Source organism: Scylla paramamosain, unplaced genomic scaffold (assembly GCF_035594125.1).
Source record: "Scylla paramamosain isolate STU-SP2022 unplaced genomic scaffold, ASM3559412v1 Contig37, whole genome shotgun sequence".
Classification (NCBI taxonomy): domain Eukaryota; kingdom Metazoa; phylum Arthropoda; class Malacostraca; order Decapoda; family Portunidae; genus Scylla; species Scylla paramamosain.
In genome coordinates, this window is record NW_026973702.1 from 697,501 (window position 1) to 714,436 (window position 16,936).

Below are 16,936 nucleotides of genomic sequence, written 5' to 3' on the forward strand. Positions count from 1 at the left end.
CACCGGTAGTCAACGAGATGCCCGCTTCACCAGCTCCACGTCAGTTCGCTGCTAGTCTCCACACAGTCCACACCTCAACGCTGTCTGCTGTTCCGCTCGTCGACCACCTGGCTTCTGTTCACCGGCTTTCTCTTAGGAGTCAGCCTGGTAAGCCTTCACCCGCTACAGCAGGGTGTTAGCTGTATGGTGATTCCACATATATGATCTAAGGACGTATATGTTGGCTCTTGTGTTTCCTTCCCGTTTTCCGTTCTTTCTAGACGTGAGATGTCGGAACGGGAAAAGGGCTCAGGAACGCCTCGGCGTCCCCCCTCACCTGCTTCGGGAGGGAAGCGACGTGAGAAGGACCTTCTAGAAGGCGATGGCAAGCGGAGGAAGGCCTCCCGGGATAGTTCCAGTACTCAACCACCTCCCGCCTGTCCGCAGTCAGCTGCGGGCCCGAGCCACATCGGCGATACAGCGGTGCCTCCTTCGAGTGAAGTAACTTTGGACAAGCTTTCTACCCTTTTGGGTGCTCTAATTGAAAGATTAGACCAGCCGGCAGTCCCTCCAGTGTCGGTGGAGACAAACTTCACCTTCCCCCATTCTGATGATGAGGCAGCTGAAGCGCCTCGGTGTCTGCCCGAAGCTGATCCCCTTGACGACCTCGATCTGCTTACTGCCCCCGCTACACAGTCAACCGGTGATTCGGTGGTTGATGCGGATTTCCAGAAAGCTCTCGATGAGTTTGCTGGCCACTTCCGGGGTGAGGAAGAGACAGGTGACCCCTTATCTGACCGCCTGGCTGGCATTCTTAATGCCAGTCTGAGACGTCGGCCCTCTTCTGACGGTGTGAAGCTTACATGTGATAAGATCAAACTCCCGAGTAATGTACCCAATTTAAAGGTCCCAGCGACTAATTCTGCCATCACAAAGGCAATGAGCGTCGGTGGAAAGCTAGTTGACACTCGGCTGTCACTTACTAATAAACTGTTGACCAAGGCGTTGGTCCCCATTGCCTGTTGCATCAGTGATATTGGTGATAAGAAAGACAAGCCTGTAAACTACTACCTTGATGGTCTTAATAACAGCCTGAGGCTACTGACTTCCGCTGTTAACTACATCAATCAGCTTCGGAAAGAGGTTGCTCGAACTCATGTGAATGATTCTGCCTTGGCAGAGCTCTGCAATTGGGAGTGTGAGGTCGGCAAGGATGATTTATTCCCGTTCGATGTGATTAAGAAGTGTGAGGAAATTCACAAATCCAGGAAACTTGGGCGGCCCACCTTCCGCCCTTACAAAGCTCCTGGAAAACGATTTGCTTCACCTCGCCAGTTACCCTCACGCCCTCACTCTCAGCAGCCGAGACCACGTCACCAAACAAGGTCTTTTTTAGGCCAGAGGCCTCCCCAGGGGAAGGGGATGCCGAGACACAGAGCTCACCAGTGAAAGTACCTTTGGTAAGTCCCTTGTTAATGGACTTGATTAATACTCCGGATAATTTTCATGGGGGAAAAATCTTTGATGCCAGGTTACAGTGGAACCTTCTTTCCTCGGATAAATGGATCTATGATGTGGTACATGGAAAATTTTTAGCTTTTGTGCGTGTCCCCATACAGGGGAGCCCTCCGGCTCCTCTTAGCTTGTCTCTTTCAGATGAAAAAGCGCTGGACTCTGCCATGCTAAAGTTCTTGGAGCAGAGGATAGTTGAATTATGTGCACCAGGGGGACATGGTTTTCTTTCTAACATTTTTCCTACCATTAAGAGAGACGGCACAGCTAGAGTCATTCTGAATTTGAAAGAACTTAACGAATATGTGGACCATATACATTTTAAGATGGATACTCTCAAAGATGTGCTACCTTTAATCCACCAGAACTGTCATTTCATGTCTATTGACTTCAAAGACGCTTATTTTTCAGTCTATGTGAGGCCAGAGGACAGGAATTGGTTTAAATTTACTTGGCGTAACTCTACGTTCCGCTTTACTTGCCTTCCACAGGGTTTGACTTCAGCACCCCGTATTTTCACTAAATTGTTAAAACCTGTCCTCTCGCATCTTCATAAGTTGGGAATTTTCGTGTCATGCTATTTGGATGATTGCATCTTTATTGCTGACTCTGCTGACGTTTTAGGATCTAATGTGCTTTACGCTCTACACCTTTTTGACTCCTTAGGGCTCACAGTAAATCCTCACAAATCGGTCCTAGAGCCTACCCAAGAGATTGAGTTTCTTGGTGTGGTATTAAACTCTGTAGACATGACTGCCACTCTGACACCCAGGAGGAGGAAGCACATTAAGGCACAGGGTTCACTTCTACTGAACAAAGATGTTATATCCTTACTTGAACTCTCCTCCTTTATTGGTATGGCTGTAGCCTCTGACCCTGCCGTGGAGTTGGCACCACTCAGGTATAAGTACTTGGAAATAATTCGTAACAAGGAACTCGCACGGCATCATGGGAATTATAACTCACCTGTTATCTTGGACAATCATGCTCAGGGGTTAATCAAATGGTGGATTAATAATATAGATTCACAAACAAAGTCGTTACGATCCAGTCCCCACCAACTAGAATTGTTTTGTGACGCCTCCCTGACTGGCTGGGGCGCAGTGGTGGGGAATGCCAGGACTGCTGGTCACTGGGCTCATGATGAACTGGATCACATCAACTGTTTAGAATTAAAAGCTATTCTCATGGGTCTACAGTCTCTTTGCAAGGATAATTGGGGTACTCATATTCGCCTCCGTTCTGACAGTGTCACTGCACTTACCTGTTTAGATCGTTGTGGCAGTACTAAACTTTACCTTCATGTGATAGTGGAACAAATTTTTGAATGGGCTCTGTCAAGGGGTATTACTTTGTCAACACAGCATATACAGGGCCTACATAATACAGAGGCAGACAAACTATCCCGATTGAAAAACATGGATGCGGAATGGATGTTACTGCCTCATATTTTCCAAAGCATTTCTCAACTCTATTATTACACACCTGATGTTGACCTGTTTGCCACTCGCATAAATACACAATTACCTGCTTATGTTTCCTGGAAGCCAGATCCCTGTGCCATTCATGTTAATGCCTTCACGATGACTTGGTCAAATAAGAACTTCTATGCTTTCCCACCTTTCAGTTTTATATCAAGGGTCCTCCAAAAGCTCCAGGAAGACGAAGCTACAGTGATGGTGATTCTTCCTCTATGGCCGACTCAAGTATGGTTCCCGACAGCCCTCCGCTTGCTAACGGCACCTCCTGTGCTTCTCCCCCGTCTTCCTCTCGTGCTGCCACAAAATCCAACTCTCACACATCCTCGGTCTCAAGTGTTGATCTTGACAGCGATGGTATTATCAGGGAATCGTACCAAAGTCGCGGCCTTTCGCCGGAAGTTGCCGGATTTCTGCTGCACTCCTGGAGGGAGAGCACGAGAGTACAGTATGGGTCGCATATTAAGAAATGGTTGTCATTTTGCTTCGGCAGGAAAATTGATCTCTTTCAGCCATCTTCAGCTGACCTTTTAGATTTCCTCCTTTCCGAATTTAGGAGGGGTGCAGGTAGGACTTACAGCTCCATCAACACGTTACGGTCGGCCATCTCGGCAGTGGCAAGTATCAATGGCCAGCCGGCAGGACAACATCCCTTAGCTACAAGGTTTATGAAAGCAGTCTTTCAGGTGAGACCGTCCTTACCCCGCTACGGTACGACCTGGGATCCTCACTTGATCTTGGATCACATCATAGGTCTTGGGCCCGATAAAGATTTGTCCTTGATTCAGTTATCAAGGAAGCTAACAATCCTTATGTTGCTCCTCTCTGGTCAACGCGGTCAGACTTTACATATGTTAGACATTAGGAACATGACTGTTTCGGACAGTCGGGTCTCTTTTAGGATTGGTGATCCGCTAAAAACTTCTAGGCCAGGTACACACTTGTCAGAATTGGTTTTCGTAGCCTATCCCCCAGACAGGAGGTTATGTGTTGTCACCTCAACGATGAGCTATCTAGAACGCACAAACAACATGCGGGGTTCGCTCACGGGTTTCTTTCTCACAACAAGACCTCCAGTCAAACTGGCTTCACGGGACACATTACGTCGCTGGACGAAAGATGTCATGCGAGCTGCTGGCATTAATCTTGGCATTTTTTCACCTCATTCTACCAGGTCGGCGTCAGCCAGTAAGGCGGCCCTGCGGCTCCCTTTGTCGACAATTATCTCTACTATTGGCTGGACCAGAGAATCTACATTCACGAAGTACTACAGGAAGCCCATAATTGATGCTGGTGAATTTTCCAGAACTGTACTCTCATAACTTGTAGTTCTTCACGCGCATTATTGTTGTAAGCCGTGCTGTTGTTGTACTTGTTTGGGTTTGTTACTGAATATTGGGTAATAAAAGGCTGTTCATGCTTCCACATTATTGTTCTTTAGCCTTTGAGTGGCTTGATAGGTTTGAGGAACCACTCTAAAGTTCTCGTTGACTACCGGTGACGTCAGTTAAATAGTCGTGAAGTGAAATTGGGAGATTAAACGAATACTTACCAAGTATGATTGATGTTTGATCGTAATTTCACGAACATTTAACTGCGTCACTGAGGTAGTAAACGCCCTCCCTCCCTTCCCTAGTCTCTTGTAGCTCAGTTGTAGCTACAACTTGAATATTCTGGCTGCTTCCTCAAACCTATTCTCTGAAGGACTGACGTGGAGCTGGTGAAGCGGGCATCTCGTTTACTACCTCAGTGACGCAGTTAAATGTTCGTGAAATTACGATCAAACATCATACTTGGTAAGTATTCGTTTAATCTCCCAATTTTCTCACACTTACTATGTGATACTTTTTTTTTCTTCTTTTTGAGAATGAGCGGCAGAGGATCAAGGGCAGACTTAAGTAGGAGGAGGAGGAGGGCAGGTGTGGTGTACGTGGGTGTGACAAGGGCGTGGTGCAGTAGTGGTCAGAAGTCATGACCAACCTTCCCTAGTACTGGCTATTGCTGTGTTCTCTATTTCTCTTTCTTCTTCCTTACTTTTTTTTTTTTTTACCCTCATTCCGTCTTCATGTACTTTTTTTTTTTTTTTATCTTCGTGAACCTCTCGTCTCTCTTTCAGTTGTCCAGTTTCAGCAGGAGACTCAGCAGATTAGAAGATACAAGACTGAGAATAAATACTAAACAGTGGCACTTGGTTAAAAACAGCCATCACGTGCGGGGAAAAAAAAGGTAAGGAGCCGTAAGGAATCGAGGGGAAACTTGAGTATGGTGTGGAGAACGTGGGTGTGACAAGGACGTGGTGCTGTTGCGGTCAAAAAAGTCGAGTATATAATCTGCATTACTTGTTTCCCGTGTAGTTAGCGTTTTCTCTTTCTTTTTCTGAACGAGCGGTAAGGAATCGTGGGGAGACTTGGGTGTGGTGAGGAGTGTACGTGAGGCGTGCGCTGGTGTGACAAGGGCGTGGTGCAGTAGTAAGCAGAAAACAACTATTTCACTTCACGACTATTTAACTGACGTCACCGGTAGTCAACGAGATGCCCGCTTCACCAGCTCCACGTCAGTTCGCTGCTAGTCTCCACACAGTCCACACCTCAACGCTGTCTGCTGTTCCGCTCGTCGACCACCTGGCTTCTGTTCACCGGCTTTCTCTTAGGAGTCAGCCTGGTAAGCCTTCACCCGCTACAGCAGGGTGTTAGCTGTATGGTGATTCCACATATATGATCTAAGGACGTATATGTTGGCTCTTGTGTTTCCTTCCCGTTTTCCGTTCTTTCTAGACGTGAGATGTCGGAACGGGAAAAGGGCTCAGGAACGCCTCGGCGTCCCCCCTCACCTGCTTCGGGAGGGAAGCGACGTGAGAAGGACCTTCTAGAAGGCGATGGCAAGCGGAGGAAGGCCTCCCGGGATAGTTCCAGTACTCAACCACCTCCCGCCTGTCCGCAGTCAGCTGCGGGCCCGAGCCACATCGGCGATACAGCGGTGCCTCCTTCGAGTGAAGTAACTTTGGACAAGCTTTCTACCCTTTTGGGTGCTCTAATTGAAAGATTAGACCAGCCGGCAGTCCCTCCAGTGTCGGTGGAGACAAACTTCACCTTCCCCCATTCTGATGATGAGGCAGCTGAAGCGCCTCGGTGTCTGCCCGAAGCTGATCCCCTTGACGACCTCGATCTGCTTACTGCCCCCGCTACACAGTCAACCGGTGATTCGGTGGTTGATGCGGATTTCCAGAAAGCTCTCGATGAGTTTGCTGGCCACTTCCGGGGTGAGGAAGAGACAGGTGACCCCTTATCTGACCGCCTGGCTGGCATTCTTAATGCCAGTCTGAGACGTCGGCCCTCTTCTGACGGTGTGAAGCTTACATGTGATAAGATCAAACTCCCGAGTAATGTACCCAATTTAAAGGTCCCAGCGACTAATTCTGCCATCACAAAGGCAATGAGCGTCGGTGGAAAGCTAGTTGACACTCGGCTGTCACTTACTAATAAACTGTTGACCAAGGCGTTGGTCCCCATTGCCTGTTGCATCAGTGATATTGGTGATAAGAAAGACAAGCCTGTAAACTACTACCTTGATGGTCTTAATAACAGCCTGAGGCTACTGACTTCCGCTGTTAACTACATCAATCAGCTTCGGAAAGAGGTTGCTCGAACTCATGTGAATGATTCTGCCTTGGCAGAGCTCTGCAATTGGGAGTGTGAGGTCGGCAAGGATGATTTATTCCCGTTCGATGTGATTAAGAAGTGTGAGGAAATTCACAAATCCAGGAAACTTGGGCGGCCCACCTTCCGCCCTTACAAAGCTCCTGGAAAACGATTTGCTTCACCTCGCCAGTTACCCTCACGCCCTCACTCTCAGCAGCCGAGACCACGTCACCAAACAAGGTCTTTTTTAGGCCAGAGGCCTCCCCAGGGGAAGGGGATGCCGAGACACAGAGCTCACCAGTGAAAGTACCTTTGGTAAGTCCCTTGTTAATGGACTTGATTAATACTCCGGATAATTTTCATGGGGGAAAAATCTTTGATGCCAGGTTACAGTGGAACCTTCTTTCCTCGGATAAATGGATCTATGATGTGGTACATGGAAAATTTTTAGCTTTTGTGCGTGTCCCCATACAGGGGAGCCCTCCGGCTCCTCTTAGCTTGTCTCTTTCAGATGAAAAAGCGCTGGACTCTGCCATGCTAAAGTTCTTGGAGCAGAGGATAGTTGAATTATGTGCACCAGGGGGACATGGTTTTCTTTCTAACATTTTTCCTACCATTAAGAGAGACGGCACAGCTAGAGTCATTCTGAATTTGAAAGAACTTAACGAATATGTGGACCATATACATTTTAAGATGGATACTCTCAAAGATGTGCTACCTTTAATCCACCAGAACTGTCATTTCATGTCTATTGACTTCAAAGACGCTTATTTTTCAGTCTATGTGAGGCCAGAGGACAGGAATTGGTTTAAATTTACTTGGCGTAACTCTACGTTCCGCTTTACTTGCCTTCCACAGGGTTTGACTTCAGCACCCCGTATTTTCACTAAATTGTTAAAACCTGTCCTCTCGCATCTTCATAAGTTGGGAATTTTCGTGTCATGCTATTTGGATGATTGCATCTTTATTGCTGACTCTGCTGACGTTTTAGGATCTAATGTGCTTTACGCTCTACACCTTTTTGACTCCTTAGGGCTCACAGTAAATCCTCACAAATCGGTCCTAGAGCCTACCCAAGAGATTGAGTTTCTTGGTGTGGTATTAAACTCTGTAGACATGACTGCCACTCTGACACCCAGGAGGAGGAAGCACATTAAGGCACAGGGTTCACTTCTACTGAACAAAGATGTTATATCCTTACTTGAACTCTCCTCCTTTATTGGTATGGCTGTAGCCTCTGACCCTGCCGTGGAGTTGGCACCACTCAGGTATAAGTACTTGGAAATAATTCGTAACAAGGAACTCGCACGGCATCATGGGAATTATAACTCACCTGTTATCTTGGACAATCATGCTCAGGGGTTAATCAAATGGTGGATTAATAATATAGATTCACAAACAAAGTCGTTACGATCCAGTCCCCACCAACTAGAATTGTTTTGTGACGCCTCCCTGACTGGCTGGGGCGCAGTGGTGGGGAATGCCAGGACTGCTGGTCACTGGGCTCATGATGAACTGGATCACATCAACTGTTTAGAATTAAAAGCTATTCTCATGGGTCTACAGTCTCTTTGCAAGGATAATTGGGGTACTCATATTCGCCTCCGTTCTGACAGTGTCACTGCACTTACCTGTTTAGATCGTTGTGGCAGTACTAAACTTTACCTTCATGTGATAGTGGAACAAATTTTTGAATGGGCTCTGTCAAGGGGTATTACTTTGTCAACACAGCATATACAGGGCCTACATAATACAGAGGCAGACAAACTATCCCGATTGAAAAACATGGATGCGGAATGGATGTTACTGCCTCATATTTTCCAAAGCATTTCTCAACTCTATTATTACACACCTGATGTTGACCTGTTTGCCACTCGCATAAATACACAATTACCTGCTTATGTTTCCTGGAAGCCAGATCCCTGTGCCATTCATGTTAATGCCTTCACGATGACTTGGTCAAATAAGAACTTCTATGCTTTCCCACCTTTCAGTTTTATATCAAGGGTCCTCCAAAAGCTCCAGGAAGACGAAGCTACAGTGATGGTGATTCTTCCTCTATGGCCGACTCAAGTATGGTTCCCGACAGCCCTCCGCTTGCTAACGGCACCTCCTGTGCTTCTCCCCCGTCTTCCTCTCGTGCTGCCACAAAATCCAACTCTCACACATCCTCGGTCTCAAGTGTTGATCTTGACAGCGATGGTATTATCAGGGAATCGTACCAAAGTCGCGGCCTTTCGCCGGAAGTTGCCGGATTTCTGCTGCACTCCTGGAGGGAGAGCACGAGAGTACAGTATGGGTCGCATATTAAGAAATGGTTGTCATTTTGCTTCGGCAGGAAAATTGATCTCTTTCAGCCATCTTCAGCTGACCTTTTAGATTTCCTCCTTTCCGAATTTAGGAGGGGTGCAGGTAGGACTTACAGCTCCATCAACACGTTACGGTCGGCCATCTCGGCAGTGGCAAGTATCAATGGCCAGCCGGCAGGACAACATCCCTTAGCTACAAGGTTTATGAAAGCAGTCTTTCAGGTGAGACCGTCCTTACCCCGCTACGGTACGACCTGGGATCCTCACTTGATCTTGGATCACATCATAGGTCTTGGGCCCGATAAAGATTTGTCCTTGATTCAGTTATCAAGGAAGCTAACAATCCTTATGTTGCTCCTCTCTGGTCAACGCGGTCAGACTTTACATATGTTAGACATTAGGAACATGACTGTTTCGGACAGTCGGGTCTCTTTTAGGATTGGTGATCCGCTAAAAACTTCTAGGCCAGGTACACACTTGTCAGAATTGGTTTTCGTAGCCTATCCCCCAGACAGGAGGTTATGTGTTGTCACCTCAACGATGAGCTATCTAGAACGCACAAACAACATGCGGGGTTCGCTCACGGGTTTCTTTCTCACAACAAGACCTCCAGTCAAACTGGCTTCACGGGACACATTACGTCGCTGGACGAAAGATGTCATGCGAGCTGCTGGCATTAATCTTGGCATTTTTTCACCTCATTCTACCAGGTCGGCGTCAGCCAGTAAGGCGGCCCTGCGGCTCCCTTTGTCGACAATTATCTCTACTATTGGCTGGACCAGAGAATCTACATTCACGAAGTACTACAGGAAGCCCATAATTGATGCTGGTGAATTTTCCAGAACTGTACTCTCATAACTTGTAGTTCTTCACGCGCATTATTGTTGTAAGCCGTGCTGTTGTTGTACTTGTTTGGGTTTGTTACTGAATATTGGGTAATAAAAGGCTGTTCATGCTTCCACATTATTGTTCTTTAGCCTTTGAGTGGCTTGATAGGTTTGAGGAACCACTCTAAAGTTCTCGTTGACTACCGGTGACGTCAGTTAAATAGTCGTGAAGTGAAATTGGGAGATTAAACGAATACTTACCAAGTATGATTGATGTTTGATCGTAATTTCACGAACATTTAACTGCGTCACTGAGGTAGTAAACGCCCTCCCTCCCTTCCCTAGTCTCTTGTAGCTCAGTTGTAGCTACAACTTGAATATTCTGGCTGCTTCCTCAAACCTATTCTCTGAAGGACTGACGTGGAGCTGGTGAAGCGGGCATCTCGTTTACTACCTCAGTGACGCAGTTAAATGTTCGTGAAATTACGATCAAACATCATACTTGGTAAGTATTCGTTTAATCTCCCAATTTTCTCACACTTACTATGTGATACTTTTTTTTTCTTCTTTTTGAGAATGAGCGGCAGAGGATCAAGGGCAGACTTAAGTAGGAGGAGGAGGAGGGCAGGTGTGGTGTACGTGGGTGTGACAAGGGCGTGGTGCAGTAGTGGTCAGAAGTCATGACCAACCTTCCCTAGTACTGGCTATTGCTGTGTTCTCTATTTCTCTTTCTTCTTCCTTACTTTTTTTTTTTTTTACCCTCATTCCGTCTTCATGTACTTTTTTTTTTTTTTTATCTTCGTGAACCTCTCGTCTCTCTTTCAGTTGTCCAGTTTCAGCAGGAGACTCAGCAGATTAGAAGATACAAGACTGAGAATAAATACTAAACAGTGGCACTGAGTGTGTTGTGCTACTCGACTCGTGGACGTGACTACATGAGTGGGTGTCTGGACTAAGTCTGTAAAGATTTTGAACTTTTGCCAACCTCCTTCGTTCGTGATATAAGATAAATTGTTATGTACTAGTTTATAATTAAAGCCGTGGCCAATAATCTGTCTGTCTGTCTGTCTAACAATCTATTTTATCTGTTTGTCTATGTCTGTCTAGCCGTCTAACTATGTCTGTCTGTCTATCTATCTGTCTGTCTGTTTAGCCATCTATCCATCAGTCAATTTATCTATCTACCTGTCTAACCGTCCATCTATCTGTCTGTCTACTTATACGTTTGTTTAGCCATCTACCTATCAGTTTATCTATCTGTCCATCTATGTATGTATGTATGTATGTACCTATCAATTCATTTATACGAGTAAGGAATCAGTATAAACACCCGAGGAAGTATGGATGAGTTGGTGATGAGAGGCGAATGCTTGGTGACAGATGTGCGAGGTGAGGGTGCAAGCTGATGGTGGGTGTAAGTGGTGGTCTGACAGGGCTGCTAAACACTGCCTAGGAAATATAAGCTAAAAATAGACAGTAATTAATGAGCTGTCAGAAAGAAATGCAATGGGAAGGGAGAAGGGTGGGAAGGATACATGGCTCAGGAAGGGGACGGCTAAATTATACCTTAAGGAGAGAAGGAAACACGCGCCCAGAAAAAAAAAAAAGGATAATTATGAAGACAATGTGAGTGAATATTGAAGGATTCGGAAGTTGATCATCTATTCTAAGTTTTATTTCTTCTTCTTCTTTTTTTTTTCGTTCTTTGTTACTGTTTCTATGACAATTTCTATATGCATGAGCGATTGACGGCAAAAAAAAAGAAAAAAAAAGGACAGTCACGAAGACATAAAAACAGAAGACTAAGTAAGGAATACAAAATTATCTATTATCACTATTTTTATTGTTTTTATTTACCTATTATTTCTAACTACAAAAAAAATTCTCTCCGTTAACTTTAGTCAGACTCAAATATTCTCTACTCCGACCATTTCTCGTTGAATTAAGTTTACTTAATCCCCAACTTCGATCACAAGACCGTGGAAACGTGAGACAGACAGGCAGACCGACAGATATTACACACAGACGTAGCGCTCTTTGTAATATACTTGAGTGCCCTAAAGGGACCTCGCAGCCACTCACTTAAGGCTTTCTCTAACTTATGAGCTAACAAAGAGAGAGTTGGCGCCGAGACTGCACGTGGGAGGGGCTTAGGGAAGGGATGGGAAGGGAAGGAGAGGAGAGGAGAGGAGAGGAGAGGAGTGAAGAGGAGAGAGAGAGAGAGAGAGAGAGAGAGAGAGAGAGAGAGAGAGAGAGAGAGAGAGAGAGAGAGAGAGAGAGAGAGAGAGAGAGAGAGAGAGAGAGAGAGAAATGGCAAAGATAGGAAAAGAGACAGGAAGGAGAAAGGGTGAGAGGAAAATAGAAATGAAGAAGACTAAGAAGAAGGAAGGACATGGAAGGAAGAAAGGGAAGGAAAACATGACATGGGCAGGAAGAAGGAAAAAGGAAAAGAGGCATGGAAGAATATAGAAAGGAAGGGACGTGGATGAAGGAAAGGAAAAAAAAAGAAACGGAAGACGAATGATGAAAGGAGTAAGTGATACGTAAAAGAGAAAGGAAAAGGACACATGAAAAGCAAAACGAGAGAAAAGAGGTGAGGGAAACAATGAACAGGGAAGAAAAAGATAATTTCGAGGAGCGTGCGTAAGTAAGGAAGATGGACGAATGAAGGGAAGGAAAGAGACAGACGAGGAAACTGGAGGCGGTGAAAGGAGCAGGAGAGGGAGACGAGAAGGCAGCAAATGTATAGGTGTGAAAGAGAGAAGCACGTAACGAAGAGGGAGAGGAAACAGACACACACCAAAAACAAAGGAAAGAAAGAAAGTAAGAAAATGAAAGGCAGATAGAAAAATAAAGAAAATAAGGAAGAAAGCAGAAACAAAAAAGTAAAAAAAAGAAAAAGACTGAAATAACAAATGAACGAAAAGAAAGGAAAGGAAGAAAAGTGAAGATGGAGACAGAGAAAACGCAAAGACTAACAGAAAAGAATGAGTTTTAGATGAAGAATGGAAAGGAAACAGGAAGACAAATGAATCGAGGGCAGAATATAAAAAAAAAGTGCAAAAGAGAGAATAGAGGAAGTGAAGAGAAAGGGAGGAGGGAAGAGGGAGTGGGAGAGGTGAGAGAGAGTGAGGAGAGGGAGAGGGGAGAGAGGGAGGCGTGCATGCAGGACACGAAAGAATTAATGCATGATTCTCTCTTGCTTAATGAACACCAACTGACGCCAGGACACCAGGAGGAGGAGGAGGAGGAGGAGGAGGAGGAGGAGGAGGAGGAGAAAAGGGAAGGAAACAGGAAAAACAACAACAACAACAACAACAACAACAACAACAACAAAAACAACAAAGGAGAAGAAAAGGAAGAAAACGATGATAATGACGATAGCAAAGAAGAAGAAGAAGAAGAAGAAAATGAAGAATACGAGGAGTAAACAAACAAACAAACAAAAGACACACACACACACACACACACACACACACACACACACACACACACACACACACAGAATGACCTGACGGCTAGGCACTGCGGCAGATAGGTCACCTAAGGAAGGCAGAAAGGGGTGGAAGAGGAGGTCAGGTCAGGTCACCCCTTCACACATGCAGGAGGAACAAGAGAAGAAGGAAGAGAAAGAGGAAGGGGAGGAGGAAGACGAAGAGGATGACAATAATATAACTGGTCATATATATATATTAACGGTAACATTCCATTGACGGTCCATCTCTCTCAGCACAAGGAGAAGGAAGCATGAAGGGTAATACAGCAGGAGGCTCCTCTCCACCTACCACTCCATTTCAAAACACACTGTATTGGACGCACCGGGGAACATGTACAGTGGACCATGGGGAAACTGACAACCAACTCTCAATACAAATAGAGGAGGAGGAGGAGGAGGAGGAGGAGGAGGAGGAGGAGGAGGAGGAGGGTTTCCATAAATTTTGACGAAGTATAGCAGTGTTATAGAACTGATGTGGCGATTCTCTCTCTCTCTCTCTCTCTCTCTCTCTCTCTCTCTCTCTCTCTCTCTCTCTCTCTCTCTCTCTCTCTCTCTCTGTGTGTGTGTGTGTGTGTGTGTGTGTGTGTGTGTGTGTGTGTGTGTGTGTGTTAAGGAACATGTTATTATCTCTATTGGAGTGGAAATGATTGGCGCTCTTTCATCATTCTTAAACTATTATCATTATTATCGTCCTATCTCATCTCTTTCCTCCTCCTTCTCCTCCTCCTCCTCCTCCTCCTCCTATTAATTTTCCTTGACACATTGGTCCCTTCCCTTGGTGCAGACTACGAGTCATTTCCTCTCCTCTTTGCAAAATTTACTTTCCGATGAGATTTCAAGTTAATTTTCCCTACACCTTTTTTTTTTTTCTATATACCTTAGCAATGTTTTTTTGGAAGTGTGTTCTTGCTATTATGTGTTATTTCGTCGCCCTCTGTCTGTGTGTCTGTCTGTGTGTGTGTCTGTCTGTGTGTCTGTCTGTCTGTGTGTCTGGCATCGTTGCTCATTAGCCGCCATTGTTTACTATTTCACGTCCTTCTCTTCTCCAGCCAGTCAAGTGTTCTCGTGGAGTTTTTTGTAAATAATTGCTTTTACTTCGTTCCTTTGTTACCTGATTTATTGTTTCTTGTGTCTATTTGCCGTCTGTTTTATGTTTGTTTTTTATTCTCAGTTTCTTTCACCGTGTGTGTGTGTGTGTGTGTGTGTGTGTGTGTGTGTGTGTGTGTGTGTGTGTGTGTGTGTGTGTGTGTGTGTGTGTGTGTGTGTGTGTGTTAATGAAGGAAGGACACTGGCAACAGTGTCCTTGGAAGGCCAAGGGCAACAAAAATCAATAAAAAAATGCCCACTGAATGCCAGTCCCATAAAAGGGTCAAAGCAGTGGTCAAAAATTGATGAACAAGTGTCTTGAAACCTTCCTCTTGAAGGAATTCAAGTCATAGGAAGGTGGAAATACAGAAGCAGGCAGGGAGTTCCAGAGTTTATCAGAGAAAGGGATGAATGATTGAGAGTAATGGTTAACTTTTGCGTTAGAGAGGTGGACAGAATAGGGGTGAGAAAAAGAAGAAAGTCTTGTGCAGCGAGGCCGCGGGAGGAGGGGGGCATGCAGTTAGCAAGATCAGAAGAGCAGTTAGCATGAAAATAGCGGTAGAAGACAGCTAGATATGCAACATTGCGGCGGTGAGAGAGGGGCTGAAGACAGTCAGTTAGAGGAGAGGAGTTGATGAGACGAAAAGCTTTTGATTCCACCCTGTCTAGAAGATCAGTATGAGTGGAACCCCCTCAGACATGTGAAGCATACTCCATACATGGACGGATAAGGCCCTTGCACAGAGTTAGCAGCCGGGGGGGGTGAGAAAAACTGGCGGAGACGTCTCAGAACGCTTAACTTCATAGAAGCTGTTTTAGGTAGAGATGAGATGTGAAGTTTCCAGTTCAGATTATAAGTAAAGGACAGACTAAGGATGTTCACTGTAGAAGAGGAGGACAGTTGAGTGTCACTGAAGAAGAGGGGATAGTTGTCTGGAAGGTTGTGTCGAGTTGATAGATGGAGGACTTGAGTTTTTGAGGCATTGAACAATACCAAGTTTGCTCTGCCCCAATCAGAAATTTTAGAAAGATCAGAAGTCAAGCGTTCTGTGGCTTCCCTGCGTGAAATCTTTACCTCCTGAAGGGTTGGACGTCTATGAAAAGACGTGGAAAAATGCAGGGTGGTATCATCAGCGTAGGATTGGATAGGACAAGAAGTTTGGTTTAGAAGATCATTAATGAATAATAAGAAGAGGGTGGGTGATAGGACAGAACCCTGAGGAACACCACTGTCAATAGATTTAGGAGAAGAACAGTGACCGTCTACCACAGCAGCAATAGAACGGTCAGAAAGGAAACTTGAGATGAAGTTCCAGAGAGAAGGAGAGAAGCCATAGGAGGGTAGTTTGGAAATTAAAGCTTTGTGCCAGTCTCTATCAAAAAAAATAAAATAAAAAAAGGCAAAACGCCAGAGGCACCTTCGCTTAGGGGGGATCCTGAGGAGGGATTGGAGCGATAGAACAAGATAAAGATATGAGAAAGTGATCAGAGGAGCCCATCGGAGAAGAAAGGGTGACAGCAACAGCATAAGTAGAAGGATAACATGTCAGGAAAAGGTCAAGAATGTTGGCGTATCTCCAAGACGGTCAGGAATACGAGTAGGGTGTTGCACCAATTGCTCTAGGTCGTGGAGGATAGCAAAGTTGTAGGCTAGTTCACCAGGATGGTCAGTGAAGGGAGAGGAAAGCCAAAGCTGGTGGTGAACATTGAAGTCTCCAAGAATGGAGATCTCTGCAAAGGGAAGAGGGTCAGAATGTGCTCCACTTTGGAAGTTAAGTAGTCAAAGAATTTCTTACTGTCAGAGGAGTTAGGTGAGAGGTATACAGCACAGATAAATTTAGTTTGAGAGTGACTCTGTAGTCGTAGCCAGATGGTGGAAAACTCGGAAGATTCAAGAGCGTGGGCACGAGAGCAGGTTAAGTCATTGCGCACATAAACGCAGCATCCAGCTTTGGATCGAAAATGAGGATAGAGAAAGTAGGAGGGAACAGAAAAGGGGCTACTGTCAGTTGCCTCAGACACCTGAGTTTCAGTGAGGAAAAGAAGATGAGGTTTAGAAGAGGAGAGGTGGTGTTCTACAGATTGAAAATTAGATCTTAGACCGCGAATGTTGCAGGTGTTAATGAAGAAAAAATTGAGGGGGGGGTGTCAAGACACTTAGGGTCGTCGACAGAAAGGCAGTCCGACCTGGGGACATTTATGGTCCTCTCCCCAGATGGGGAGGATAAATTAAGAAAATTAAAATTATTAACCGTATATAAACAAAAAATAATAATCTGGATTAAAGATATTCGTTAAGAAAATACCATGGAAAAATGATATTACACTAAGAAATTAAAAATAAGGATACTAGATTAAGTAAATTAAGATAAAGGATATTAGATGAATAAAATAGTCTGGATTAAAGATAGTAGATTAAAGAAATAGTCTGGATTAAGGATAGTAAATTAAGAATTTAGTCTGAATTAAAAACAGTACATTAATTAAATAGTCTAAATTTAAGAAAGTAGATTAAGACAATAGTCTAGATTAAGGATAATAGATTAAGAAAATAGTATGGATTAAGAATAACAGATTAAGGAAATTGAGATTAAGGATGTTAGATTAAGAA

The 16,936-nt window shown here is 44.9% G+C and overlaps 5 protein-coding genes across 6 annotated transcripts in view; 4 read left to right on the forward strand and 1 right to left on the reverse strand.

The window, feature by feature from the left end:
* The window catches only part of LOC135097952 (uncharacterized), a 152,321-nt gene that overhangs the window by 80,436 nt on the left and 54,949 nt on the right, over nt 1–16,936 (reverse strand). The gene's annotated exons all lie outside the window — the stretch shown is intronic.
* LOC135097931 (uncharacterized) lies at nt 268–4,392 on the forward strand. Its single transcript, XM_064000059.1, has 2 exons — nt 268–1,439; nt 4,144–4,392. Exon 1 carries the CDS (start codon nt 268–270, stop codon nt 1,426–1,428), a length of 1,161 nt encoding a protein of 386 aa, XP_063856129.1. The 3' UTR covers nt 1,429–1,439; nt 4,144–4,392.
* Nucleotides 3,185–4,778, forward strand: LOC135097932 (uncharacterized). Its single transcript, XM_064000060.1, has 2 exons — nt 3,185–4,262; nt 4,674–4,778. Exons 1-2 carry the CDS (start codon nt 3,185–3,187, stop codon nt 4,691–4,693), a joined length of 1,098 nt encoding a protein of 365 aa, XP_063856130.1. The 3' UTR covers nt 4,694–4,778.
* Nucleotides 5,751–9,875, forward strand: LOC135097933 (uncharacterized). Its single transcript, XM_064000061.1, has 2 exons — nt 5,751–6,922; nt 9,627–9,875. Exon 1 carries the CDS (start codon nt 5,751–5,753, stop codon nt 6,909–6,911), a length of 1,161 nt encoding a protein of 386 aa, XP_063856131.1. The 3' UTR covers nt 6,912–6,922; nt 9,627–9,875.
* Nucleotides 8,668–10,261, forward strand: LOC135097934 (uncharacterized). Its single transcript, XM_064000062.1, has 2 exons — nt 8,668–9,745; nt 10,157–10,261. Exons 1-2 carry the CDS (start codon nt 8,668–8,670, stop codon nt 10,174–10,176), a joined length of 1,098 nt encoding a protein of 365 aa, XP_063856132.1. The 3' UTR covers nt 10,177–10,261.

What these genes read in the sequence shown, in the direction of transcription:
- LOC135097934 (XM_064000062.1), top strand. Translation starts at nt 8,668, where the DNA reads ATGGCCGACTCAAGTATGGTTCCCGACAGCCCTCCGCTTGCTAACGGC. An exon ending in GAAGCCCATAATTGATGCTG is followed by an intron (nt 9,746 to 10,156) that starts GTGAATTTTCCA and finishes TATTCTCTGAAG; the next exon opens with GACTGACGTGGAGCTGGTGA.
- LOC135097932 (XM_064000060.1), top strand. Translation starts at nt 3,185, where the DNA reads ATGGCCGACTCAAGTATGGTTCCCGACAGCCCTCCGCTTGCTAACGGC. An exon ending in GAAGCCCATAATTGATGCTG is followed by an intron (nt 4,263 to 4,673) that starts GTGAATTTTCCA and finishes TATTCTCTGAAG; the next exon opens with GACTGACGTGGAGCTGGTGA.
- LOC135097931 (XM_064000059.1), top strand. Translation starts at nt 268, where the DNA reads ATGTCGGAACGGGAAAAGGGCTCAGGAACGCCTCGGCGTCCCCCCTCA.
- LOC135097933 (XM_064000061.1), top strand. Translation starts at nt 5,751, where the DNA reads ATGTCGGAACGGGAAAAGGGCTCAGGAACGCCTCGGCGTCCCCCCTCA.